Consider the following 27,741-nt stretch of genomic DNA (forward strand, 5'->3'; position numbering starts at 1 on the left):
CACACGGATTCCTATTTTTTTGATGACTATTATATTTGTTAATTATTTTGGTGTTAATATTTTTCCACATTTAGCCTTTGAGAGCCTCCTCAAGTTACCTCCTGTCCTTTTGGCGTGCCTCTGTCATTGTCTTACTTTCTGGCATAACAAGATGCTCCACACTCATCTCTTAACCTTCCCTGCCCCAGACTAGAAGTAGCCATTACTCCATTTCTTGGGGAATGTTATTAGAAACCAAGATTTGGGTGAGGTGGACCCTTTGCTATTGGAGCATTCTTGCTTTGCTTCTAAGCCCTTTCAACAGAAACATCTTAGGTGGAGCTAAGAACACACATGCACACGTGCATACACATATATACATGCTTGTCTTTTTAAATCTCTGGTTTCTGAGCTTTGGAAGTCTTAGGAATACATGGAGTGTTTGGTGACTGTCCTCTCAGAGAAGAGTGGTCATATCCCTGGTGAGCCTTCACTGCACTGGGAAGGGATTAATAGCACATGCTGTGAATCCTAAAGCTGGAATTCTGGGAGCTTGCTCTTTTCATTGTCACCTACAGGGGGAGAGGCTCCAAGGTTTCCATTGACCACCACCTCTGGCAGGACCTTATAATGCTTTCCCACAGCCTTCTTGTCAATCTTCCTCCCACTTCCTCCTCTGTCCTAGCTCTGGCTTATCTAATATGATCTCTGTCCCTGCTCCCACACTGAGCCTTCCAGTTGTCGTTCGGTCACGGTGTGGCATTACTGAGTCTGCCCCACGCCAAATCCGTTTTGTGGCCAGGCAGCGTCCATGCCATCCCTTTAGACGATGAACTTGTACTTGGCAGGAAGTGTTTCTGGATTGTTTTTGTACTGCATGGAGCACCGTTTGGTGGCAGTGTTTGTGCGAAGTAAGTACAGCAGGATAGTGATGATTCCCTCTTTTCCTGGGTGTGATGGCTGCCGAGAAGAGCTTCTCCCCGTACCTCACCTGGGCTGCCAAGCTGGGCGAAGCTCTTGTAAGTGTTTTTTTTAGAGAGAGACGTGAGAACAGAAGCAGCCACGTGGAACATGGCTTCCTTGGGGGGAAGGCCAGGGCTCAAACTTGAGACACCCCTCCAGGATGTCTTGGCCAGACCTTGGCGAGAAGGACCGGAGCGTGTACGCTTGATCGATCAAATTTCTGGGTGCTAAGGGCTGAATCTGGTCGAGGTCTTGCAGGTGGGCATCAGATTAGGCAACAGCTGCAAATCAGGAGTGCAATCTTCATACCTAGAGAGAGACAAACTCGGCTTCTGTGTTCAGATATTTTTAACCAGCCCTCTTGCTGGCAGAGCTGGGGGGCCCAATTAAATAATTTCACGGAGGCATTTCAGGGGCAGGGGAAGTTTTATTACTTCACGTCTGTATGTTCCAGACTTTCAGGCAAATTCAGGCAACACAGTAAGTCATAAAGCAAGAGCCATTTAAATAAGTCATGTCGTTTGCTATCACCATAAACCTGCAGTCAGTGTTGTAACATTCATAATTTAGAGACAAATATGAAAATCCCTCTCTACAGACGTATTTAATCAGGGCTGAACTAGCCTTCAACTCAAAGCCTTTGACTCAAAGCTGCATGGTATTGTTGTCCACGGGAGTGGGGATGGTCCTTTAGCCCAGAAGAAAAAAGACTGGCTTTCAGTACACAGTGCAGAACCATTGCGATGGTACTTGCGGGCAGAGCTGTTCTTGCCATGCAGTTTATTTCTCTGTAGTGTCCTTTGTGTCCTTGGATTATAAAATGCTATTAAGGAATGGTAGTATGCATAGGAGCAAAGGTTTTAAAGGCATGATCTTATTCTCCCAGGAGATGTTGGGGACCTTCACAGATCTTCAGTCTACACAGACCTGTAGGTAGATTTCTTCTGTGTTCCTGGATTCATCCCTGCCCAGGTCAAATTTTGACAAACCTAAAATAATAAAGAGAAATGGGAAAGTTACCCAGAATTCCACAGTGAGCCGCACATGCTGTCATCATTTTATGTGCTGTGCTTTGTGACTCAGACACTTGATCTATCAAGGAAGGCTTCTGGGCAGAAGTGCAATTTGAAATGAAGAATGGGTAGGATTTCGCCTTGTGAGGGCTCTCCAGGTCGGCGAAAGAGTGTGGGCAAAGGAGGTGGGGGTGACCATGTGGGAGGGTGGGGCGGAGCTGGTGCAGAGGGCGCCAGGAGCAGAGAAATGAAAGACAAAGGGAACGACCAATTTGTAGAATAAAAATACGTACATAAAGCCTTTCCGTATAGAAGGAAGTGGAAAGAGTGGGGAGGGGATACTATTTATTAACACTCTGCTGTGAACTCAATATATTAGGTTATTAATCCTCAGAGCCACCATGCTGGGTAAGTATTGTTCTCATTTAACAAAAGAAGAAACTGAAGCTCAGAGGTGGTATCCACTGGTCTCTATGGCCTCAATGCACTTGTTCTTTCCAGAACACTTTCTCTCCAGAGTCTTCAAGTCAGGAGACTTCGACTCAGGAGATCGCGATTCGAATCTCTCCCTGGTACTTATTAGCTGGATTAAATTAAGTCTCTGAGCTTCAGTTATCTCATCTATAAAATAGGGATGATAAGACTACTTACCTTCCAGATCGTTGAGAAAAGTTACACTCAAGTGCCTAGAACAGTGCCTGGTGTGCAGCACATGCTCTGTACAGGCTCCTAATCTTGGAATCTTCCACATGGAAAGTGAAGTGCACAGAGAAGCACACGTGTGAGGAGTTCCCTGAGCCTTTGATCACCCCAAACAAGGATGACAGTGGTGCTGATCGCATGGCATTCATCACGCTCACTGTGCTGTACAAATAAGAGGACACACGCAGCACACACACACACATGCACACACACACGCATGCTAGTGAGAGCACGCGTCATCTATCTCTGACCTCTGTCCCTTTCTCAAGCCTGTCTTCTCCTTGACCACCCTCAGCTCTGGAATGCCCGGAGAACAGCCATTTCGAGGAGTGTGTGACATGTGTGGAGACCTGTGAGACCCTGACCCTGGGCCCCATCTGTGTGGACACCTGCTCCGAGGGGTGTCAGTGTGATGAGGGCTATGCCCTGCAAGGCAGCCAGTGCGTCACCCGGAGCGAATGTGGCTGCAACTTTGAGGGACACCAACTTGCCACCAACGAGACCTTCTGGGTGGACCTGGACTGTCAGATCTTCTGCTATTGCAATGGCACAGACAACAGTGTTCACTGTGAGACCGTCCCCTGCAAGGACGACGAGTACTGCATGGAGGACGGTGGCCTGTACCACTGCCAGGCCCGCACCGACGCCTCCTGCATCGTCTCGGGCTACGGCCACTACCTGACTTTTGATGGCTACCCCTTTGACTTCCAGACCAGCTGCCCATTCATCCTGTGCACCACAGGAAACAGGCCGAGCTCAGATGCTTTTCCCAAGTTCATCGTCACAGCCAAGAACGAGGACCGGGACCCGTCACTGGCCTTGTGGGTCAAGCAGGTGGACGTGACTGTTTTTGGCTACAGCATTGTGATTCACAGGGCCTACAAGCACACTGTGCTGGTGAGTACAAGCCAGACCCCAGGAAGGGAGTCGTGGGGATGTGAGGACAGGGGTCCTGGGTCAGTAAGCCGGGCTGCAACTGAATCAGGCTGGTCCAGAATCCAAGGAAAAGCTTAGGATGTTAGAGCAGAGAGGGGTCCTGGAGATTTTCTGTCACTTTATCTTATAGGTAAGGAAACTGAGCCTCAGAGAGAAAAATGATCTGCCCAAGTCATAAGCACCAAATTAGGAACACAGGCAGCTCTAGAAATGGTCCCTTTCATGTTGTAGCAGTGTATGCTGGAGAGAGCACGGACCTAGATTGGAATCCCAGCGTGGCGACCGCTCTGCGGCGTTAGGCAGTTATTCCACCTGTGAAAGAGAACACAGGCCAGTGTGGATTAGGCATCTATAAGTGGTGCTGCTGTCTAATGCACCTCCTTCCCTTTTTTGAGATCAGAATGATATTTGCCTGCTCTGGCTTCCTTCCACCTCTTCCAGTCTCGCTGTTGGCTCCCACGGGATCCGGAGCTCAAGAGTCTTGCACAGTTTTGGAGCACTGAAGAGCTCTCCTACAATCTCTTACTCACCTGGGCCTCTGTTCCCTCTTTCTACCCTTCCCACCCTGTTCACTCCCTTGACCATGAAGACAGGAGCAAGTAGGGGGGAGGAGTTCCACGTACTCCTAGTTCAGCCTGAGGACATCGGCCCCAGCAACAGGCCCAGCCACTCCTTCTCCAAAGTCTTGCTCTGAGCATCACTTGGAACACTAACAAGCTGGCCACCGGCCTCTGCTTTGGCATTTGGGAGGAGCTGATTTAGGGTGTAAGCCTATTGACTTTATCCTCGCTGGTCTGTGGCGTATTTATCTCTAAGGAGACTCCTTTCCATCTTGTATACATTCTCTAAAATTCTGAGCTGTTGCTTACAATTTCCCTGGGTGACTCTACTGATTTCTTTCCTTCCTTAGGATTTCTTTAATCCTTGATTTTCCTTAAACCTTGGTTCTTACATCCATTAGTTCATGAATCATATTGTATTTTTTCATGATGCTCATGTCTAACTCACTCAATACTACCTGTGAGCTTCTTGAGGGCAGGAACCATACCTAATTCATCTTTATGTTAAATGAGTACATGGTGCCTGCATGTAATGACGCTCAAAATGTTTGTTTAATGAGTGAGAAGGATGACATAATAACCTCTTTTTTCCAAGGTTTCTTTGACTTTCATTTTGCTGCTGGTCACTTCTTCAGCAATCTGGGAGATTAAATTGCCACTGAGGCAAGTTAAGAATATATCAGATGCTTTGCTTTTAGCCTCATAAGGTTTCAAACAGCTATCGGGATAGTTGAAGCTGCCCATTACAATAACTTCCCTCTACTCTGTTTTCATCATATGCGTTAAAACAAACGTCAATCGTTTTGTCCGTGTGGCTTACATAATATTTGTCCTTTTCTCCTTATCCGGTATATTCCCACCCTTTGATTTATAAGTTTTCGTGCAGTTCCTTATCTCCTTGACTTTCAACACTCTTCCATCTTTCTACCTTTCAGGTTTTTTCTTCTTTTAAAATACCATCTGTTCAGAGGTCCTGTCCCACGCAGCGTATTATGAAACTGTATTTTCTGCCTTGTGTTACGTGCCCTCAGCATTTAGGTATATAGACATCTGAGGCTACACGTGTTGTTTTCTGACCCAGTTATTTTCACATATGGACCCTTGGATCCTCATGAAGACTTACTCATTTTCATACTCTCCCTTCTCTCCTACATGGTGGTCGATTCCCCACTCTTACTGGGTATTTCCCTCCCTTTTCCTCCACTTTAGGGCTAAGGCCCTAATGGGTCAGCTCACCTTCCAGGCACATGTCCTGATCTAATCTCCTGAGATGCACTCATGGTTAACGTCCAGGGTCATGAGAACCACCCAGCTAGTTCCTTCCTCCCATAAAAAGGTGGAGAGGGAGGGGTATATTAGTTTCCTAGGGCTGCCAGCACAAAATACCACAGACTACATGGCTTAAAACAACAGAAACATATTCTCTCACACTTCTAGAGACTAGAAACCAGAAATCAAGGTGTCGGCAGGGCCGTGCTCCCTCTGAGGTTCCAGGGCAGAATCTGTTCCGGGCCTCTCTCCTAGCTTCTGGTATTATAGGCAGTTCTTGGCGATCCTTGGCTTGTGGCAGCATAGCTCCAGTCTCTGCCCCATCTTCTCGTGGCCTTTCTCCCTCTGTATCTGCTGGTTTTCTGTGCCAAATCTCTCTCTCGTTTTAAGAACACTCATCATTGGATTTAGGGCCCACCTTAATCCACTGTGATCTTATCTTAACTTGATTACATCTGCAAGGACTCTGTTTCCAAATAAGGTCACACTCATAGGTCCTGGGGGTTAAGACTTCAACATATCTTTTGGGGACACAGTTCAACCCGCAATAGGGAGTAATTAGGGAGTAATGAGCATCAAGGAGGAGTTGATTAAAGGGATAGGGGACCCATCTTTCTAAGTCACCCAGATATCTTAAGTGCCCATGCTGGGAACACGGTATATAGCTTTCAAATCTCTGCCAAGAGGACCAAGTTCAGGATGCTTGATGGCTCTTTTGTTCTTGGGCCTGGGGATAGATTTAGCATTTACTTTGAATTATTGCTATGCATTACAGGATCTGCTTGTTCAATGATTTGCATTTGTTTTTCTATGATGTTATTATTAGTCACATCTCTCCCAGAGAGAAGAATAGTGGCCATGATAATGACAACGTAGAGTGAAGAGCTGGGCAAACACAGCGCGGAGCCCCCAGTCACTGCTGGTGCTCTCAGAAAGGGAGGGGACATGGAAGTGATTCCTTGGGACGCAGGGTCCCTCTATGACTCTGACATTTCCCTGCATTATGCAGTACTGGAGGACGTGGGGAAATCCACTAAGCCAAGGGAAACTAGAAATAAGTATGCTATCTATATACCAGACAGGGTTATGGGGGTGAGCGACAGAAGGTGAGCCACTCCTGGGGCCACTGCCACAGCCCACGTCTCGGCAGTCCACGGCTGGAGTTCAACAGAGATGGTCCCTCTCCCACCGTCCACCCCAGGCTTCAGCACAACCAGGTCCTTCGTGGTCCAGGCCACAGGGAAGGTTTTCAGGACCCTCACAGCTGGTTGCCAATCTTATTGCCAATCCTGTAACCATCAGAGGAGAGCAAGGTTTTGAGCCTCTCTCTAGCTCAGTTTAGTTTGACGGCTTGTATTGGTGCCTATTCTGTGCCAAGCTCTGGGGGAAGAAAAAAGAATCAAACATGGCTTCTGTCCTAAGAGAACACAGGGTCTAGGGGGAGACAAAGACATGTTAGCAGGTAAAGTCGATGTAATGTGAAGTGCTACAAAAATGTGACGTGCGGCGGGTCATGAGAGCAAAGATTGCCTAAGCCAATGGAAGGCTTTCTGGAAGAGAGGACCCAGACAGAGCTGAGCCCTGAAGGAATAGGTTAGCCGGGCAGAGATTGAAGTACAGGCATTCTAGGAAAAGGAAACATCAGCGAAGACCCAAGGGAGTAGCAAGTGTCGGCCATGAGGGACCTGAGAGCAGCCGAAGAGGCTGTGGGAACAGAGCAGGGCCAGTTGTTTAAAGGAAACCTCTCTATAAAAATCTAATATGTGGTCTCGTTTGCAATACTTGAATATTTACAGTCCGTTTCCTCACACTCGTCCCCATGCCCTTTTCTCTTCCTCCTCTGCACCTTCCCCTCCATCCATCAGGCTCTCCTTCCATACCAACCTCTCCCCTTCTCTGCTCCTCTCCCTCTGCCCCCTCTTTCCTTCCATTTCTCACTCACAGAGAGAGACTGGGCTGTGATGTCAGGATGCAGGTGGCATTCGGGGTGCTTCAGAGACAGAGGCAAGCTGGGTGTGCCTGTCTGAGTTGAAAGGCATTCCTTCCTCAGGGTTCTCCTGGGCAATGACAGAATTTGCAAGCCTTTTAGCTTTCATCCAATTATATTGCCTCCGGCTTGACACACAATAGCCAAGAACATAGAATGCAGGAAACTCAGGAGGAAAAGTAAGACAGCGCACGTGAGCCTTTGGGTGCATAGCTTTTAGTTTATTAGTGTGAGTCTTCAAGGCAGGTGGGAGTCCCCGCCACCTTTGCTTCCCTCAGTGACCTTCCACATCTGTGTTCTGTGTCTATGCAGAGCCCCTGTTGCTCTGTCTCTGGGCCTCCCAGTTGGGAAAGCTGTGCTCACCAGGCTTGATCTCCCCTCTCCTTCCACCCTCCTGCACTGTCACTGGAATGACCCGTCACCAGATCCTCCTCACCTCCTCTCTTCCAGGCAGAGAGAATGAAGCATCTCTTCTCCTCTCTGTGGCCACTCTTCACCTTTGCCATCTCTGCTTTGCCTCCTCAGCGATTTGCCCATCTGTCATCTCCTCTCCCTTCTGTGTCTGAGGTCCTCCTCTTTGACCCATGGACATGTTCCTTCTAAAAAAAACCTTGACCCCGATTCCCCACTAGCTTCTGTCCAATCTCTCTCGTCCCCTTTCTTTTCAAACTCCTGGAGAGAGCCATCTCAACTTCTGTATCTCCTATTTGCTGTTGAACTTCTGCAATCTGACTTCTGGCCTTATCACTCTAGTGAAGTTTTCTTATTAAGGTCACCGATGACTTCGTTTTTGCGAAATGAATAGATCTTTCTCAGGCTTGGTCTCAAGGACCTTTCTGCCATGTGTGGCGTTGCATACGAGGCCCTCCACAATCCAGGCCCTCCCCACCTCTCCATCTCCATCTCCCACCACTCCCAAGGCCACATTTTATGCTCCAGCAGCACTAAATTGCTGTAATTCTTCATATTTATCAGGTTTTTCCTCTCCTTTTGTCCTTTTCCTGGGATTCCTTTTCTTCATTCTCATTTCTCCTTAACTGGCCAACACCACTCATCCTTTAGGACTGGGCGAGGGCAGCATCTTCTGCAGGCATCCCAGATTCTGTCCCCAGGCTGAGTCTGGTTTCTGTGTATCTATTTATCTCTATTGTTGCTTTTATCAGATGATGTCATTATTATCTCTTTATGTACTTATCTCTGCCACATGCCTGTGAGCTCCTAGGGAAAGGGCTCTGTGCTTTATTCCAGCACTTAGCACAGTGCCTGGCACACAGTAATGCCAAATTGATGTCTCTTGGATGAATGAATGAATTCTGCCTAAATAAATATTCATAGAAGAGAAGATAGTTGAGTTGGAATTTGAAAAGTGAGTATTGCCCCATAGAGAGGGGGATGGAAGGAAGGGCATCATTGCTGTCTTAGGTCAGGTTCCTAGAGGCAGAGTCTGAGATGGGGATTTTTGAGAAAGTGCGGGAAGCACCAAGGGAAGAGAGCTCAGCAAGGATGTGGTCTAAGCTGGAGACCAGCTTCAGCCTGAACTACTGGGAGCTCTGGTGTATGACCTACACACAGAGTTGGTCCCCTGTGTTGGTCAGTCAATGGCCGAGGGTTGCTTTTGGGATGGGAGAAGTGGTTGGAGTTGGGGGAGGGGGTCATAACTTGCTGGGCCAAGTGGCTCCCATTCAGCCAAGGCCAGCTGTGAGTTATCATTGCCCACAATCACAGTGGCTGAGGATGGGTCGCCCTGGGCAGGACACAGAAAGTACCACCATGCTTGCAGGAAAGTAAATGGCAGGGTGGAATGGCTCCACTTGGTCCATTTGGGGAAGTGCAAAGTGTTAGGTATTGCTGGAGTGGAGGAAGGGAGTGGGTTGGGTCTGAGAGGCAGGGCCAGCTCCTGGAGAGCCCTGTGTGATGTGCTAAGCATATGAAACATTTACTCAAGCCGTGGAGAGGGGGTTTAAGTATTGGATTAACTGCTTACAGTTGCATTAAAAAATATTGGGGTGGCAGTCGTGAGTGAATGGAGGAGGGGGCAATTCTGGAGCAGAGAGGCCAGTTCGGAGAGTGTTCAGTAGTCAAGGTGGAAGGTGACGAGAGTCTGAACTAAAGCAGTAGCAAGGATGGCAGGGATGTCAAGAAAGGAGAGAGGTTAGGAGGTGAGGAGGGAAGGTATTTCTGGCCAGAGAGCAATCTTAGAACACCCCCAGCTGCAGCCACCTGCTCCTCCCACGAGGAAGACCGGCTCTCCTCGTCGTCCTCGGAGCAGTCTCTGTTTCCCATCATGCACTCACCCAGCCAGGGCTATAGGATTTGGCTCATCTGAATCAAAATAGTTCAAGGCCAGTGCGGTTCTGCAGTTTTACGCTAAGGGATTTCTTTGTTTTCTGAATTAAAAATATATGGGCAGAAACATGTCAAGGGCCCTCTCTGTGTGAGGCATCGTGCTGGGCGCCCGGTAGGTAACGCGGGGAAGGTGGATATAAAGATCAATAAAATGTGGTTCCTGCCCTCAAGTTGCTCATAATCTTGTAGGCGAGACAGAAATGAAGCCAACCAACCAGAATATAAGACCGATTGTGATGTGTGCTTCAATGGCAGTGTGCATATGCTTGACCTTGGCCAAAGGTGAAGATAAATAAAGAGAAGTATAAATAACATGTTCTGGTCACCCGGATGCAGGAGCGATTAATTCTGACCACAGGCTCAGAAAACCTTGCTTTATAAAGAGGCGACGTTTGAGCAGGGCCTGGGTGATGAGAGGGATGTTGACAGGTGAAGAATGGCATCTTAGGCAGAGCGACCAGAAAAGTCAAGTCATTCTTCAGGGGAAAAAAAAAATCCCAAAGGAATTAAGAAATTGGGGCTTGCCTAAAATAAATCCACCGTGGATCTGGAAATAGAAACACAGGAGTTCTAAGTTTCAGTATTTTAGTCTAAACTTTAATTGAATTCTTATTACCCTCTCATTACCTTGGAGAAAACAATTTGAACTCCTGGGGGGAGTAATGGTATGTAAACAGAAGGCACTGCAATAAATAGGTGTATTAGTGTACAAAGGGTAGTCATTTAAGTCTGTTCAAATCCTAATAATAATAGTTGACTGACATAGACAACACTTAGTGTAAAGATTGCATTCAGCCTGCTCAAACCCCCTCTGGCACTGCCTCTCCGAAGACTAATCGTTAGAAGGGCTCGGACACTCTGGGCAGACTGTATTTCTCTACTTAACTCTCTTTCTCTTGCAGGTCAACAATGAACGGCTATATCTGCCCCTGAAGTTGGGACATGGGAAGATAAATATCTTTTCCTTCGGCTTCCATGTGGTGGTGGAAACTGATTTTGGCCTGAAGGTTGTGTACGACTGGAAGACTTTCCTGTCAATCACCGTCCCTCGGAGCATGCAGAACAGCACTTACGGCCTGTGCGGCCGCTATAATAGCAACCCTGATGATGATCTGGAGATGCCCATGGGTCTGCTCGCATCCAGTATCAGTGAGTTTGGGCAGAGCTGGGTGAAGAGGGACACGTTCTGCCAGGTTGGCTGTGGGGACCGCTGTCCTTCCTGTGCCAAGGTGGAAGGTTTCTCCAAGGTGCAGCAGCTATGCGGCCTGATCCCCAACCAGAACGCTGGTTTCGCCAAGTGTCACAGCAAAGTCAACCCCGCCTTCTTCTACAAGAACTGCCTCTTTGACTCTTGCATCGATGGGGGTGCGGTGCAGACCGCCTGCAGCTGGCTGCAGAACTATGCCAGCACCTGCCAGACCCAGGGGATCGCAGTGACCGGCTGGAGGAATTACACGTCCTGCTGTGAGTCCTCACGTCTCTCCTTGTATCTTGACTGGTGTGGCAGGCCAGTCTTCCAGCGCCGTAGGAGTCAGAGCAAATTGAGCAGAGCAATTTAAGGATATGCACTTTGGAATTGAGTTTGTTATCTGAGACAAGATACGCAACCTCCCAGAGCCTCCATTTTCTTATCTATAAAATGGAGTTAATACTACTTATTTCATGTATTGCTCTGAGCATGAAATAAGATCATGTATATAAAGTACAGAGCATACACGGCATTTGGACTCAGCAAGTGCACAATAAAATTCTAGCAAAGGACTAATGGGTGAAGAGTTAGTTAGGTGGTTAGCTAGTTGGATCTAGAGCCTCCTGGGCCCATCGTTGTGCTGGTAATTCACATGCTTTCTCTAAGTGTGTTATTCTATATGATTCATAAATATCATGTATCAGTCTTTGCGCTTAGGAAACAAAGCTTTCTCTGTCCTTAAGGATTGGTGTGACCTTGAAGCATTTCAGTTTTCCTCCCTGGTTCTTAGTTTCCCCGATAATGCTGTGATGCTGCTGCTGCTTACACCTATGCTATGGAAACGTCAGGAGGATCAAATTAGGTAATTGAAAGCACAGCACGCTCTATGCATGCTAAGTGGCATTGTTGTTATATTAATAGCTTGCTCTGAGCCAAGCCCAGTGCTAACTACTTCATCAACATTATCTCATTTATTCTCCTCAATAACCCAATTAGTCGGGAGAAACTGAGACTCAGCGGAGTCAAGTAACTTGCCTAAGGTCAGACAATCTCAGTGGCGAAGTCTGGATTCCATCTTCTAACCCCAAAGCTCATGCTTTCAACTTATGCACTATACGGGTGTACTATGTACTGAAATCATTTGCCTGCGTTTAGCACAACACAATAGGAAAAGATTGGGAGGAGAAACCACTATTGATCTTTGGCCAGTCTGCCTCGGTCTGTTTTCCCATCTCAATCTCATTAGCTATAGCAAATTTCTTTTAGGTCTGACTGTATGAAAAGGCTACAAATTGATGCTGAATGCATAGAGCTCTAATAAGTGATACAGCAGGGGTCCCAGAGAATAAATGCCCTTTTCATCCTGGAAAAGGGAGATTTGGATGAAAAACCAGAAGCAGTGTTGTAGTTTAATGCTCACACAGTTAGTTTACATTCCACATAATTGGATTCATGTAGATCGTGGGAGAGGGTGGGAGGAAGCGGGGGGAGGGAGGGAAACGATGCCAGTACCGTTTCATCCAGGCTCAGTCCCGGAGTGCGGGGTTGGGCTATGATGCCAGCAGAGGGACTGTCCGGACTAACTGGCCTCTGGTGACTTCCGTAAAATAACTACGCCTATAAAAAGGTGAGGGTCTGGATAAATCCCCAGAGCTACTCTGGATTCATCGGGGTCAGCACAGTGGGGCCAGAGAGCTTGCCTTCTTCTAAATCAGAAAACCAGGCTCTGGACCCAGGCCCTACAGATGGGGCAGGATGGGGAAGCAGTTTTAGGAAGGAGACCTGCCTGCGTCCTCTTGAGACCCACTCCAGGGAGTTGCCTCTTTGCCTGTAGCCGTGCCACGGTGGCTGTCCTGCGTTCTGGCATGGCTGGGCTGGGGACGGGGCACAGTGTCTGCCAAAACCCACTGCTTCCAGCTACTATGACTAGCAGGGAAATCACAGGAAAGAGTTGTTTTTAAAGGGGACTGATGCCGGGAACTCTCACCTTCAATTGTGGCTGTCGATTTTTGTCACTCGTGGGAAAGAAAAGGAATCAAGTTCGTAAGCCCTCATAACCTTACCTCTGAGGAAGAGGGTCCCCCTACCCCTCCAGAGCTGGGACCCATAGGGATAAGAATGTTGCAGGATGGAGAAACCATTTTGGGAAGGGAGACCCTTCATAAAGGATATGAAGACCATTTTTCTTGTCCTCCTGTCCCCTCCATCTGCAACCTTTTCCTCTCCCGTCCTCAAAGTTCTGTCCAGACATCGGCTCTATGCAGAGTACTAGGAACTCTATCCAAGGCGCTCAGAGCCACGTCTGTCCTGCCCCACCCTTGACCTTGGGCCCTATCTTTGCCTGGACTAGCTGCCGGCCAGCAAGGCCTAGGCGGAGCCTCAGGGCCAGCCGTCCCCATCACAAGAGGGTTAGGCCTTCCCCACCTTGGCATTTCGGGATGGGGGCAAAGATCCAAAAGAGAGCGACTGATGAGATGGTGGTAGTGACTGGCAAAAAGCAAAGCTAAAATAAGAGAAAAAATTATACTTTAAAGACGGTCTGTGGGTGGGATGGGGGCGGGCACAGTTGGAGGCAGCTTAGTTTTCTGTTTTGAATTTCAGAAGCAGAGAAAAGCGGTGGAAGACCGAGTCTCAGCTCAGCCATCGGTTCTGAGAGGTCGGCGACACAGAAAGGCTGTCTTGAATGTGGTTGTTTGTAACCATAGTTGATGTATTTGACGTGCCTTGAGCCTCTAGAAATGAAGAGCAGAGCCGACATCCACCCCCTCCCCATTCTACTAAGAATTAATCCAATTCAACCCTCACCTGTTGAGATATGAGAAATGGTGCTTTCAGGAGAAAAAGGATTAAGCCCGAATTGCCCATTAAATTTAGGCTTTATTGGGAACAAGGTAGAGCGCTGTTGTTTTCAATGCTATTGGCTGTTCCTATCAATGGTATAATTTATTACTCAATTACCTTATTTGTAAATGCATTGGAAAACTTCTTCATCCAAGTTGAACAAATAGGCTTAGGGGGGAAGGGGAGGTCAATTGTCTTAATTACTAAGCCCTCCCTAAAATTTGTTCAGCTGAGTCTATCATTCTTTCAGTCCCTTAATGGGGGACTTAAATTGGAATGCTAGATGGTGACAGTACAGTAAGAGAAGAAAATAATAAATTCTAACAGTTACTTAGCTCTGACTATGTGCTGAGTACTATGCTAAGTGTGATATAAGTCCTCACTTTTCAAGAAACCCTATAAAGTAGGTCCTATTCATCATCCCATTTTCTAGAGGTAGAAACCAAAACTCACAGAAATTAAGTAGCTTTCGCCCGGAAAGTGGCTTGAGTAAGTTGGAAAATGGCTCCAGAGACGGTACTCTGCCTGCTGTGCAATGCTGCCTCTCTGACCTTCGTCAGGCAGGGAGCCCTGGGGAGCTGGGGAGCCCTCGGGTGCTGCAGAGAGTGTACAGCTCTGTAGGATCGGGTCTGGGGAGACGTGTTCCAACCTCATCGGGCCATCGTGAGAATTAAATGTGATGATGTCCCATAAACCATGCCCCCCAGTGCCTGACACCTACTAAGTGGTCAGTCAAGGTTGAGTACCACTCTCACTTTCCCTTTTATCAGAGGTAGCTTTTGCTACTTCAGAGTCCTGAGTCCAAAGTCTGGTAAATAGGAGTTTTCTGACATATTTCTCTGCAGATCCAATAAATTCTTGTTGAATAAATTTTTAAAAATCCTCCTCCTACTACTACAGCTGCTCCTGCTATGAATAACAGAAGCTACTGTTGAAGTACCAGGCACTGTACTAGAAGCTTTGCAAAATGCATCTCATTTTATCTTGACAAATCCTTCATGAGGGAGATATTATTATCCCCATTTTACAGATGGGAAAACAGAGGGTGTAGAGAGCATAAGTAATCTGCCCAAAGTGACCCTGCTAGTTAGTGGCAGAGCCAGGGCGCAAACGGGTCAGTCTGATCCCAAAGGCCTTGTCCATTCCTTTGTACTACGTTGCTCTTCAGTGGGAATCCATGCATTCTGCCCACCCGCTGCACAAAGGCCAAACCACTCCATTGGCTGCAACAAGAGACACATTCATGACCTCGGGAGAAATCCAGGCGTAGAGCTGTCATCACTCACAGCTCTCAGTGCTTCATTTCGGTCAAGAAAATCAGTATTAGGAATTTGAAAGTTTGTTTTCAAGAATTGAATGTCTATTGACTACTCGCCATGTTCTCGGCGCTGTTTTAGGTGACATGAAGAATTAGAAGTGTAAAATATAGAGTTTATTGTCTAGATGGGGAAATAGGGCCAGCATACTTGAAATAACAATGGGCATCTCTAAGTTGGAGATGTATCTTCCCAGATACTAAAATGTGTTGTAGAGCTTCAGTAACTAAAACAAGTTAATACTCGCACATGAACAGAGAGACAAACCAGTGGAGAGATGGAAAAGTCCAGAAATAAGCCCAAACACTAAAGAGAAATTAGCATATAGTAAAGCTGGCATTTCAAATCACCAGGGCAAAACGTATGATTCAATAAGTAGCAAGGGACAATGGACAAACTAATGGGGAAAAAAATAGCTAAATTCTTCCATTTCCTCACTCCAATATAAAGTCCAGACAGAACCAAGATTAAACATAAGAATTTATGTTATAAAAGTACTAGAAGAAAACAAAGGAGTTTTTTGGCAACGTATAGTAGAGAGGGCCTTTCTAAGAAAAACCCCAATGCCATAAGGGAAATCCTGATAAATTTGATCACTTAAAAATTTTTTTTCCTTTAAAGATCGGCAGCTGAGCTAACATCTATTGCTATTTCTTCTCCTTCTTCTTCTCCCCAAATCCCCCCAGCACATAGTTGTATATTCTAGTTGTGAGTGCCTCTGCTTGTGCAGACCACTTTAACATTTCAAATTTCTACATGGCAAAAACATAACCAAAATACAAACAAATGTACATTACAAAAAGAAGCAAAGTCAAAAGACAAAGGATAAATATTTTGCAACACATGACAAGCAAATGTCTGTTTCTAATTTATAAAGAGCTTTTATCATTTAATAAGAAAAAATTCAACAACACAAAGTGTGCCAATGACATGAAAATGCAGCTCACAGAAAAAGATGTACAAGTGGACTATAAAAAGATAAAAAGATGATCAGTCTCCAAAAAATGCAAACTAAATAAGGATAGAATAGAGCAGATAGAGCACTTTTTTTCAATTTTTTTTATTGTGGTAAAATACACATAACATAAAATTTACTATCTTAAGCATTTTTAAGTGCACAGTTCAATGGCATTAAGTACATTCATATTGTGCAACCACCAGCACCATCCATTTATAGAACTCTTTTCATCTTGAAAAACTGAAATTCTATACCCATTAAAACAATAACTCCCCATTCCCCCTTTCCCCAGCCCTGGTAACCACCATTCTATTTTCTGTCTCTATGAGCTTGACTACTTTAGATGCCTCATGTAAGTGGAATCATACAGTATTTGTTTTTTGTGACAGGCTTATTTCACTTAGTATAATGTTCTCAAGAGTCATCCATGTTGTAGTATATTGCAGAATTTCCTTCCTTTTTAAGGCTGAATAATATTCCATTGTGTGTATAGACCACACTTTGCTTATCCATTCCTCCATCAGTGGACATTTGGGTTGCTTCCATGTTTTAGCTATTGTGAATAATGCTGCTATGAACATAGATGTATAAATATCTCTTTGAGATACTTCTTTCAAACCTTTTGAGTATATACCCAGAAGTGGAATTGTTGGGTCACATGGTAATTCTATGTTTAATTTTTTGAGGAACTGCCATCCTGTTTCCACAGCATCTGTACCATTTTACATTCCCGTCAACAGTGCATGAGGATTCCAATTTCTCCACATCTTTGCCAACATTTTTTCTTTTCTTTTTTTTCCTTGGAGAGTAGCCATCCCAATAGGTGTGAGGTGGTATCACATTGTAGTTTTGATTTCCCTGGGGATTAGTGATGTTGAGCATCTTTTCATGTGTTTATTGGCCATTCCTATATCTTCTTTGGAGAAACGGCTATTCAGTCTTTTGCCCATTTTTGAATCAGGTTGTTTTTTGTTGTTGTTCAGTTTTAGAAGTTCTCTATATATTCTGGATAGTAATCCCTTGTAGATATAGCATGTAAGCTTTCATATTTCCAAGGATCAGAGGGTTGGTGATAAATAATCAGCAAGGATGTGGGAAAATAAACCTCATACTGCCCTGGTAGGAGGAGGATTGGCGCAGCCTCTTTAGAGGGCAATTCCGTTGCATCTATCAAAAATTTAAAGGTACATACCCTTTGACCCAGCGATTCCTCTTCCAGGAATTTATTGTACGGAGGCACTTACTCATGAGGGCAAAGATGTATGTACAAGGATGTTCAGTGCAGCAGCATTGTAAACACCTAAAATACACACACCACACGGCAGGGCAAACACAATAATTCAAGGCTAAATGGCGTAGAGTAGAAATTCTCACGTAACAGTAGTTGTGCTTTTTGTATACATTGATTAAAATAATAGTTTCTATAAAACTTTTAAGCAAACCTGTCTTTAAGGATTGGCTAACACTTACTGAACAGTTACACACTAAGCACGCAAACTCACTTAATCCCTCCCAGCAAGCCGTGAAGGAGATGCTCTGGGTATCTGCCCTGCACAGATAAGGAGCTGAGGCCACGAGAGGCTGAGTAACTGGCTCCGGTCTCCGACAGCTGGCTACAGAGCTCACGCTCTTCACCAGGACCCTAACTGCCGTCCATGAAAGCATCTACATGCATCTGAAAACCAGGGAACATAGTAGACACTGGTCAGTCTCCACGCACATGCACACACATGGTGCACACTTGCTTTCTCAGAAGTCAAGGTGCTTGGGGGTCCTACCATTTGTAAACTACTGGTTGAGAAAAAGATTCTGAGGTGAAAGGGAGTTGGTCTTGGTATGAGAAGACAGAGTTTTATGAATAAGACGAGACTCCACCCAGGACTTGAAGAATGGAGAATTTAGATAGGCTAAGAGAATGAAGAAGGGCACGCATAAGGGAGATCAACATGAGTAAGGACCTAAAGGCAGGAATGAGTGTTGGGAGCTCGAGGAGGCCATCAAATGGCACCACCAACTGGAGTCAAGATGCATGTTGGGAGGTGGGTTTAAGGTGGCAGGTTATAGAGGCCCTCCAAAAACAAGGCTGAGGAGAGAACAAAGATTACGTGAGGAGCCTCTAGTTACCTCCATCTGCTCTTTGGTCCATTGTTCAAGCAGTAATAAGTCAGATAGAGGCTTTCCCTAAGCAGAGAGGGCAGTAACGAGGGAAGATGGCAAAGCTCACTCCAGCCACACGCTCCATCTTGGAAACCTTTTACAGTCCTTGTGATGATTTGAGTCTTGACTTGTGTCTTCTGTTCCAGCTGTCACCTGCCCTCCCAACAGCCACTATGAGAGCTGCGTGAGTGTCTGCCAGCCTCGCTGTGCCGCCATCCGCCTGAAGAGTGACTGTAACCACTACTGTGTGGAGGGCTGTCAGTGCGACCCTGGCTACGTCCTCAACGGCAAGAGCTGCATCCTGCCCCACAACTGCGGCTGCTATTCAGACGGCAAATACTACGAGGTAGGGGAGCCCAGCCCTGCCTGTTCCTCCTTGCCAGTCATCAGCTTTCTCACTCCAAGGAGGTGGTCGCAGTTGACCAGTCTGCCCACTTCATTGTGAAGATTGTGGTGCTTATTTGCAGGGAGGCGGGACAGGGACAAAAAGGTTAAGAACTGGTCAGGTGAGGCTCTTGCTCAGTTAGTAGTGGATGTGGAAACACATTTGGGCCTCACTCTCTCCTCCCTCTCCCTCCTCTGGTGCTCTGCCTCCCCTCCTCACTAGTATTTGTGTTTCTCTCTCCGCCAAGCCTTTCTCAAGGCCCTTCTGATTTCCTCTTCTGTAAATCTTAGTTCGAAAGCTTCTGATGGGGCTGTAGTTTGGAAATATGTTGGCTGTGAATCTGACATTTGTAGCTGTCTTAGCTAAGGACATTTTTAACTGGAAAATATGGGGCTCGAGGCTGGGAGGAGTGGCTTTCCCTCTTGTGGCTATTGAAGCTCCCTGAGAGCGAGCAAAGGCTACCATCTCAGCATGTGCCATTCATCACTCTGGTACCATCCCCAGAGAGTTCTGTCTGGACTGCTTAGTGCTGTGTCCCCATATCCTGCCCTCTGCTTCTCTCTCTGTGGGGGTTTAACACAGAGCTGATGAAGATGCCCTTCGTAGATGTCCCTCAGTAAAACCTATTAGCTCACTACATCATTTACTTTTCGTACGCTGTAATCTTTCTTTATGGGCCATGATACTAAACTAGAAAAGATCTCGCTGGAGAACGTATTTAGCCCATGGTTCTGCCTCATGCCCAGTGTCTGCTTAAATGACACTGATGCCTTATATTGGTGAATAGACAGTGAACAGCCCCAAATACGGAGTGTCTGCTCTTTGCAGATCAGTGTGCGAGTGGGATTGTTAGGAATGATAAAGCATGTTCCTTGCCTTAAGGAACTTAAAAATCTATTCAGGAGAGAAAAAGAAATGCACTTTAAAGAACAAGGAACAATTACAAAATAACATATCAACAGTGAAAAATAATACCCTACAGAATTAATCAATTTTAAAATGAAAAAGAATAGCAGCATTAAAAAAAATCTAATTGAAATGTCTGAACTAGAAAGAAACTAGGCAAAAAATAAATAATGTTTCCTTTTTGTAAAGAGGCATTGTTCTTGTTCAAGAACAGCTAAGTTGACTTTACTTTGAGAATTAAGAAAAGAAAGTGAACGTTGAAGTTGCCCTCAATCTCATTTTCAGTGGGAAATTTGTTTAAATGTTATTTTAGAAAGATAGAGAGAAGTAGAGTAAAATAGTACAACTAATGAAAGATGACTTCCTGGGAGAGGTGGGTTTTGAAGTTAGCTCTTAGAAATATTTATAATTTGAGAGCAAAAGGCAGAACATGTGGGAGAAAATAATAACAAATTCCATTTTCTCACAATCTGGGAGAAGAGATAAGCAGGCACTCTTTGAATCTCTGCTCCGCTGTCCGGAGACTCACTGACGTGTATCTATCTGTCAAGCGTGTCATGTACCCTCAGTGGGGATCCTGAGTGTCTGTGGCACAATGGAACAAGACTTGGGTTTGATCTCAGCTGAACCACCGTTAGTAGTGTGACATTGAGCAATCTGCCCCGTTTCTCTGAGCTTCAGTTGCCCTATCTATGAAGTGTGACTAATAATACCAACTCAGTACTGTTGGTTGTGTAAATAATCCATGCCAAGTGCCTCGCCTAGTACCTAGCACCTAGCACCTACTACCCAGCACCTAATACCTAGCACTTAGTAGTTCAACAATCGGTAGCCGCTCTTTTGTTGTTATTGTTATTCTCTTGAGAAGCATTTTGTAAGTAAGAAATCCAGGCGTGTTAATGAAATGATGCATACAAAAGCCCTTGGAACTCTCAGGAAACGCATGGTGCAGCTCTTGGCAGCTATTAGCATTATAAACATTATTATCTGCTTTTCATCAGAAAGTCAGTGGGTTTTGACAACAGCTTATGTCTAGGAAGTAGCAAACTCACAGAACAAATAATCCACATCTACTTGCCACAATTCCAGCAAGCTTCTGGGCTTGTTGATACAACAAATCTCTTTGGAAATAAAGCGAGAACACATCCATCCATTAGCATGTAGGGTAATCACCCAGCTGTCACTGTCAGGTCTAATTAAGGTGAAGAAAGCAGCCTAGGGGCCAGTCACTTTACCGTGATGCTAGTTGCATGATCAAGTTCTCCTGGGGGATGAGTTATTTATCCTTGATCATATCCGCATGCATCATGTTATGTTTCTCTTTCCACCCATGTAATGTCTGACATCTTATCAGAGAAAGGCCAGACCATCCGCTCAATTATTCCGCAGATCTGATAAGAGAAATGAAGTCAATTTGTGAGGCTGCTGGCACCCAGGATATTTTACAGGCCTGAAAGGAGAGAAGACTTGTTCCAGGAACTACTTTACTTTGAGGATGAAAGACTCGGCAGTGGCGTCTTGAAGTGCCCTGGACGGAGAAAACTCTTCCTGGAAGATCTCGCCCTGCATCTATGTACCCCTGAGTCTGAGTCACAGCTATACTTGATCTCCAGGGCTTTGATAAATCTATAGTTAAAGCAGAAGACAGTGACCAGACAGAAACATAGGCCTCCTGTGCCATTAAAACATCTTTTTTGGATAGCGCCGTTTTGGTAAATTGAATTAGCACCCCGAGTGCCCACATCTGTGTGACGTAGTCTGTGTGTCGGGACCACATCCCACATGGACAGTCATGACCAATTTTCAACAATTCCCTGGAGTTCTTAATCTAGAACAAGTGTAAGGCCAAGAGCACAATTCCACCAAGTAGAGTTGTGTCTACAGATTGTTGTTTGTTTGTGGAACAGTAGAAAATAATGGCTGCCACCAATTGAGGATATACTTAGTGGTGGGTATTTTCTATAACTTTATACAATTCCTCACCATCTGAAAGAGGAGAAGTACTTCTTCTCCTGTAACAACAGCAGCTACTATTCGCTGAGTGCCAACTCTGTGCGAGGAAATGTGCTTTATCCGTCTTATTTAATCTTCACAACCGCCCTGCAAGACATTACTATCATCTCCAGTTAGGAGATGAGCAAGCTGACACCCTGAGAGGTTAGTAGTGCTCCCCCAGGTGGCTCATTGCAGGGTGGCAGGGCCAAGATTCAAACCCAGGTGGCCTGATTCCAAAGCTTCCCTTTGACGGGACCTCACTGTTCTCTACATATCCCATTTCAGGACACATAGAAGTGGAGGGACTTGCAATAGCAGTAAATTAGAATTAGACTAGATACAGGAAAGAGTTCGGAACGGTGAGTAATACGAAATGTTGAAATGGTTCATCATAAGAGTTGGTTATCACTTTCTTTTAACCTTTTATCATTCTTCTTGAGTGAATTTAAATTTCATCCTTGAAGTGGAGCAAGTACTTGATAGAATAATTTTCTACCAAATATTTTTCCTCTTCACCTAGTTCCTCTAACAGCTGCACATTCAGGTTGGCTGTGATTAGTTCTACAATTCAGCCGTAAAGATTCCCGAGTTCTTGATTGAAACCAATAAAGACGAAATTGCATATTGTTTGGCATCTGAGTTACATGGACCTGAGGTAACGTTTGAAATGAAGCAGTCTCCCTGCTGCTCCCTGTTGCAAATTCCAGCCCATTAAAGACAGCCCAGCCCAGCCCAGCCCAGCCCAGTAGAGGGTCCGGATGGACTGGGCTTTCGGGTCCCCAGTCCTGACCACAGCCTGAGATTAATTCAAACGGCGCCTCTCTTCCAGCCCAAGCAGCTGTTCTGGAACAGCGACTGTACGCGGCGCTGCCGCTGTTTCCGGCGCAACCTGATCCAGTGCGACCCGCGCCAGTGCAAGTCCGACGAGGAGTGCGCGCTGCGCCACGGGGTGCGCGGCTGCTTCAGCACCAAGACCTCCTACTGCCTGGCGGCTGGCGGCGGCGTCTTCCGCACTTTCGACGGCGCCTTCCTCCGCTTCCCTGCCAACTGCGCCTTCGTGCTCTCCACCATCTGCCAGAAGCTGCCCGACATCTCCTTCCAGCTCATCATCAACTTCGACAAGTGGTCGGCCCCCAACCTCACCATCATCTCGCCCGTCTATTTCTACATTAACGAAGAGCAGATTCTCATCAACGACCGGAACACTGTCAAGGTGACAAACGTGTCCTTGATGCTTAAAAAACGTGCCTTGGAACAAGGGCTTGACTAGGGGACATTGTGGTCTTCTCGGATAACCAAATTTGAGGATCTTTATCCTTAAATTTGTTGTTGCTTCATATATACCATACACAGATGACCAGATTTTAAAGAATGAAAGTGTAAAGATTCTACAAGCTAAGGATGGGTCCCATTTAGTTCTTTGCTGATGATTCCAAAGGCCTTGGAGGAAAGGTACAATGTCTCAGGGCCACAATAGCGTCACAAAAGCTTCAGGTGACAAAATGGTAGATGTCAGCTTTTACTCTGGATTAATTTCCAAAAGCGTCTGGTTTGTTTTTAAGAGCCTTTAAAATTATTCTTGGCTCTGCCCCTACCTGTACCAAGACCCAATCTTTCTTCTCTGCCATCCTTTCTAGAAGCTGAGAGAAGGCAAGCATTTGCCCATAAAAACAGCTACCTGAATAAAAACCAGATGGAGCATCCCCACTGTCAGAGGGCCCCATGATGACATACCAAGTGAAAGAAAATGGGAGGCTGAATATGGTGAATTTCTCTTAGGTTGGCTCTTTCTTAAGCCAGCTGCCTGGTTTCTTGTGAATCTTGGACCTGTGTATAAATAAATGGGAATCTCTAACCCATCTCCATAACTAATATGGCTCTCTGACTTGGATTCCTCCTACCACCTTCCCTTTAAGAAGATCATCTGCTCTGATGAACTATTAATGGTGGCCCCAGCCTCTCAGCTAAACCAGGCTGCACACAGCAGGTAGACCTGGAAGATGGAACCAGGCCCCAAGGCTGTGATTACAGCTAGGGAGGGCCGGGGAGAGGGCCAGGACATACATATTAGCATTTTTTGGAATTGAGTGTTACTGTGTGTATGTGCTTTCCACCGTTGGCTCAGATAATCACACACTGAGCATATCTTTATTTGAAGAGTCATCAGATAGCTTAGTATTCAGTATTAGGCAAAAGACTGGAGGTATTTTGCAAGCTTAAGAGGATGAGTCCAGATTTTAATACTGGCTTTTAACTTCACTGAACACTGCTACTGTTTTTGACACTGCAATTACTTTTTGCAAATTGGCCCACATAGACACAACTGCATTGTCCAGAATACAGGAGCTGAAAGTGAAAATGACCACCTGAGAGAGAGAAACTGAGATCATTGCTGAATAGTATACCCCAAGCTAGCCAAAACAGTAAAGAATCGTATTTTTCAAAAAGGTTTCTGCTTTTTTTTAAAGAAACGTAAGTTACTAATAACCCGGGGGGAAAAATCCCAATTTATTCTGTAAGTACGGGAAAAGCATATTATGTTCTATCCTAAGGGCTAAGAAAAGAAACTGTTACAAAGCAGGAAAATGACAAATACAGAAAATACTGTGCTTATAGGACCTCTGGGGGGAGCCTTCTGTTTGTGCATTATAAACAAGAAAACTGTAAACATGACAGTGATCCCCAGATTCATTTTAATCGTGATAGACTCTCCTTAGCACAGTGTTGGGATTTCATTTTCAGTAAGTGGTTTATGCTGGGGAAGTTTTATACAAAAATCCAGCCATTTGGAGTAGGTTATACTTTTCTAATGTTTTCTTACCTCTCTGCCTCCAGACTTTGCTTCTTTAGGGGCACTGTGGCCAGTAAGATGAGTGAGTGCCCTTAAACTCTAGGGCAAGGGTCGACAAACTTTGGAGTTCAGCCAGATCTACTTGCTGCTGTTTTTATAAATAAAGCTTTATTGGAACACGGCCTCACTCTTTTAGTTACATACCATCTATGGTTGCTTTCCTCCCTCGAGGGCAGAGTTGAGTAGCGATAGAGATCATTTGGCCCGCAAAATCTAAATTATTTACTCTGGCCCTTTACAGTAAAAGTTTGCCAACCCCTGCTCTAAGGGTCATTTACCTTTTTTCCCTCCAATAGGTGAATGGCACACAAGTGAATGTTCCATTTATAACTGGGTTGGCAACCAAAATCTACAGCAGTGAGGGGTTCCTGGTGATCGACACCAGCCCTGATATCCAGATATACTACAATGGTTTCAACGTCATAAAAATCAGCATCAGCGAGAGGCTGCAGAACAAAGTGTGTGGGCTGTGTGGCAACTTCAACGGGGACTTAACCGATGATTATGTGACCTTGCGGGGGAAGCCAGTGGTGAGCAGCGTGGTGCTGGCCCAGAGCTGGAAAACCAATGGCATGCAGAAGAGGTGAGAGTTCTAGCCACTAGACTAAGTGAGACGAGCCCCTAGACTCAGTGGCCCTAATCCTCCCACGTCCATGGGAGGTGTCAGTGAGGAGCACACTTTCTATAGCGTCACCCTACCTCTCCTACAAAGAGCAGACCCAAAGGCCTTTGGAGTTTTCAGGATACAAATAGGCCCAGCAGAGGCCTCAGTAATTTCTCAAACAGCAGAGGAAGCAACTGGGCTTAGATAATCTGACTCTGAATTTTCATATCGTCCACACATGCAGAAGAGTGTACCCAGGATTAGAACTCTGAAGCCTTGGCCAGTGGCCCAGTTGGGAGCTGGGTGCCCCTGCTGGGGTGGGATTCTGAGTTGACTCAGAAGAAGAACGGCTGTCCCTTGCTCCCCAGTGCTGGGTTTAATCAGGGGTCTGTGACTCTTACCAGAAGGCTTGGTTGTGGTTGGGCAGGTTGAAGCCGGCGGGAATCAGGAAAGCCTTTTGTAAAACAGACATCACCCAAGTTCTTATCAGGCCCGTCTCTGGCCAGCTAAACAAGTTATTCCAAAGGTGTTTAAGTTAGGGCCCCGCTGGGCTGCTGAGTTATGATGATACCTTTCTGGATCGATAGAAATGCTTCTCTTTCCTGGCATTTCTTTACTCTATTCCCCTCTTGTGCCTTAACCTGCCAAACATCAGCTAAATATCCAAATGTGGAAATGAAGCTCCGAACCCTCTTTGACCATTCTGCAGGTGTAAACTGAATAATGTATCATAAATTAGACTTGTGGGACCCAGAGCTGGAAGAAGCTTGGGCAATGTCTAGTGCAGTCTCTTCCTTTTCTAGGTGAAATGGAGGCTAGAGCAGAATGATTTACATGAGGAGGGCCTGTAAGTGGCACAGCCAGGATTAGATTCCAGAATTTCTAATTGAATGCCCCCTTTAAAATGTCACTTATTGGGCCCACAGTTAGAAAAATGACAACTTTGGACATTTAAGCTATTCAGGGGCTTCCAAAGATGAGCAAGGTTCAGCTCCTCCTGAGGAATTACGATTCTGTCCAAGCTTCCTTTCCCTTCCTTTCTTCCGTCTTTTATAAACGATTTCAGCCTGACACCAATTTTCTTGTGAAGGTTTTGCTTTTGGTCTCTGACAGCTAAACTGGAACTGGTTTAGAAGCTTCTGGACTTCCTTTCGATTCTTAATTCTACCAACTGTCATTACTGATTAATAATAATAGTAACCATCATCATTATTATTATTGTTGTTCGTTGTTTTATCCATACCTGCTAATGGTTACTGTATCAATTATATCAGTCAACTGTATCAAAGGTTAATGGTTATTATATCAATATCTACCTTTTTCTGACAAGTTGGCTACCAATCCATTATTTTTATTTTACCCTCGCTTGTCCCAGTGATATTTACCATAGAAATTACCTAGCCTGCCTAAGGTCACACAGCAAATGAGTGTCGGAATCAGCATAGGACACTGACTTCTGGGTTAGCCAAAGAGGTAACCGAGGTAGTCTTCCCTTCCACTGGACATCTCGAATGGCTGTGTTTGCTTCACTTAGTCTGACCAGACGTCTTGCCCCCAGCTGCAACGAGCTGCAGTTCTCACAGTACGCAGCCATGTGCGACAACGTGCACATCCAGAAGATGCAGGGCGACGGCTACTGCCTGAAGCTCACCGACATGAAGGGCTTCTTCCAGCCCTGCTACGGACTTCTCGACCCCCTCCCCTTCTACGAGTCCTGCTACCTGGACGGCTGCTACAACCACATGAAGTTCCAGCTGTGCGGCTCCCTGGCTGCCTACGGAGAGTCCTGTCGCTCCTTCGGGATCCTCAGCACGGAGTGGATTGAGAAAGAGAATTGCTGTAAGAGAATTATTTTATTCCTGCTGATTCTTTTCTAAGTTAGAAGAACAGCTTTGCAGGTAGCATTGCGTTGTCTGGGGCTGGCTGGCTGGTCTCCACCGCTACTGTAGCTCTGCTTCCAGGGTTGGAGAGGGGAGAGTTGTCAGCTGCGGCAGAGATCCCGTGAGGGATGTTTTCAGTGGAGGCTCAGTCACCTGTACTTCCTGCCCAGTCATGGAATTCGGAACACCGTCTTGGGAAGGTGGGGTTCTCTGGGTTGGAGGAGCATCAGTTTAGTGACTTAGGAGGTAGAGGGACAGAGGCTGGGACTCCTGATTGATTTCAGTCCCAAACTCAGCTCTACATCGGCTCCTCTAACATGGGTTAGAGCCCAAATCAGCAATGGATGGCGTGTGGCAAGTGGCAAGCTGAGTTGGAATTGAGTTGGCTGTATCTGCCTGGGTTGAAAGGAAGCTGCGTTCTGGATTTCTAAAGGAATTATACACTGTTAAATTAGTTGATGAATAAAGAGCTATAGATTCTTGTATTTTTTTCTGTAGTAAGAAAATTATTTTGATGTGTATATCCATTATCCTATTTGTTCATTTTCTTACTTTGCTAATCAAATAGATGGAGCAAATATGTACATAAGCACACATAAATGTGTCATATATGTATATGTGTAGCCATGTACATAAAGGGTCCCTCTGCCCCATTAATGCAGTATGATACTGCGGCCAACAGAATGTGTGCACATACCTTGACACACCCAGGTTCCCCCAGGAAAACTGGCCCATGCAAGTCTGTGCCTGCCCGTCACTAAATTTGCAGACCAAACCTGAGCAAGAGGAGGGATGCACTTAATTCAGAACCTAAAAACAATGTAGTTAATTAAAATATGCATTCGGTGATTTCAGAAGCTCTTAACAAGCAAATTACTAGTCTCTGTTGGAAATCAACAGAAAT

General features: G+C 45.7%; 1 protein-coding gene across 5 annotated transcripts in view; it reads left to right on the forward strand.

Annotated features, from left to right (window-relative positions):
• Positions 1–27,741, forward strand: part of TECTA (tectorin alpha) — a 70,173-nt gene that overhangs the window by 30,290 nt on the left and 12,142 nt on the right. For all 5 annotated transcript variants that reach the window (XR_011440801.1, XR_011440800.1, XM_023645009.2 and 2 more), the window contains 6 exons: positions 2,953–3,554; positions 10,658–11,219; positions 18,363–18,562; positions 22,332–22,715; positions 24,650–24,936; positions 26,516–26,796. Coding sequence is in view for 3 of the 5 variants with exons in the window: in XM_023645009.2 (XP_023500777.2) it covers positions 2,953–3,554; positions 10,658–11,219; positions 18,363–18,562; positions 22,332–22,715; positions 24,650–24,936; positions 26,516–26,796 (2,316 nt within the window). In the remaining 2 variants the exon portion in view is untranslated. The remainder of the gene's footprint in view (positions 1–2,952; positions 3,555–10,657; positions 11,220–18,362; positions 18,563–22,331; positions 22,716–24,649; positions 24,937–26,515; positions 26,797–27,741) is intronic.

The sequence above is a fragment of the Equus caballus genome, chromosome 7 (assembly GCF_041296265.1).
Source record: "Equus caballus isolate H_3958 breed thoroughbred chromosome 7, TB-T2T, whole genome shotgun sequence".
In the NCBI taxonomy this organism is placed as follows: Eukaryota; Metazoa; Chordata; class Mammalia; order Perissodactyla; family Equidae; genus Equus; species Equus caballus.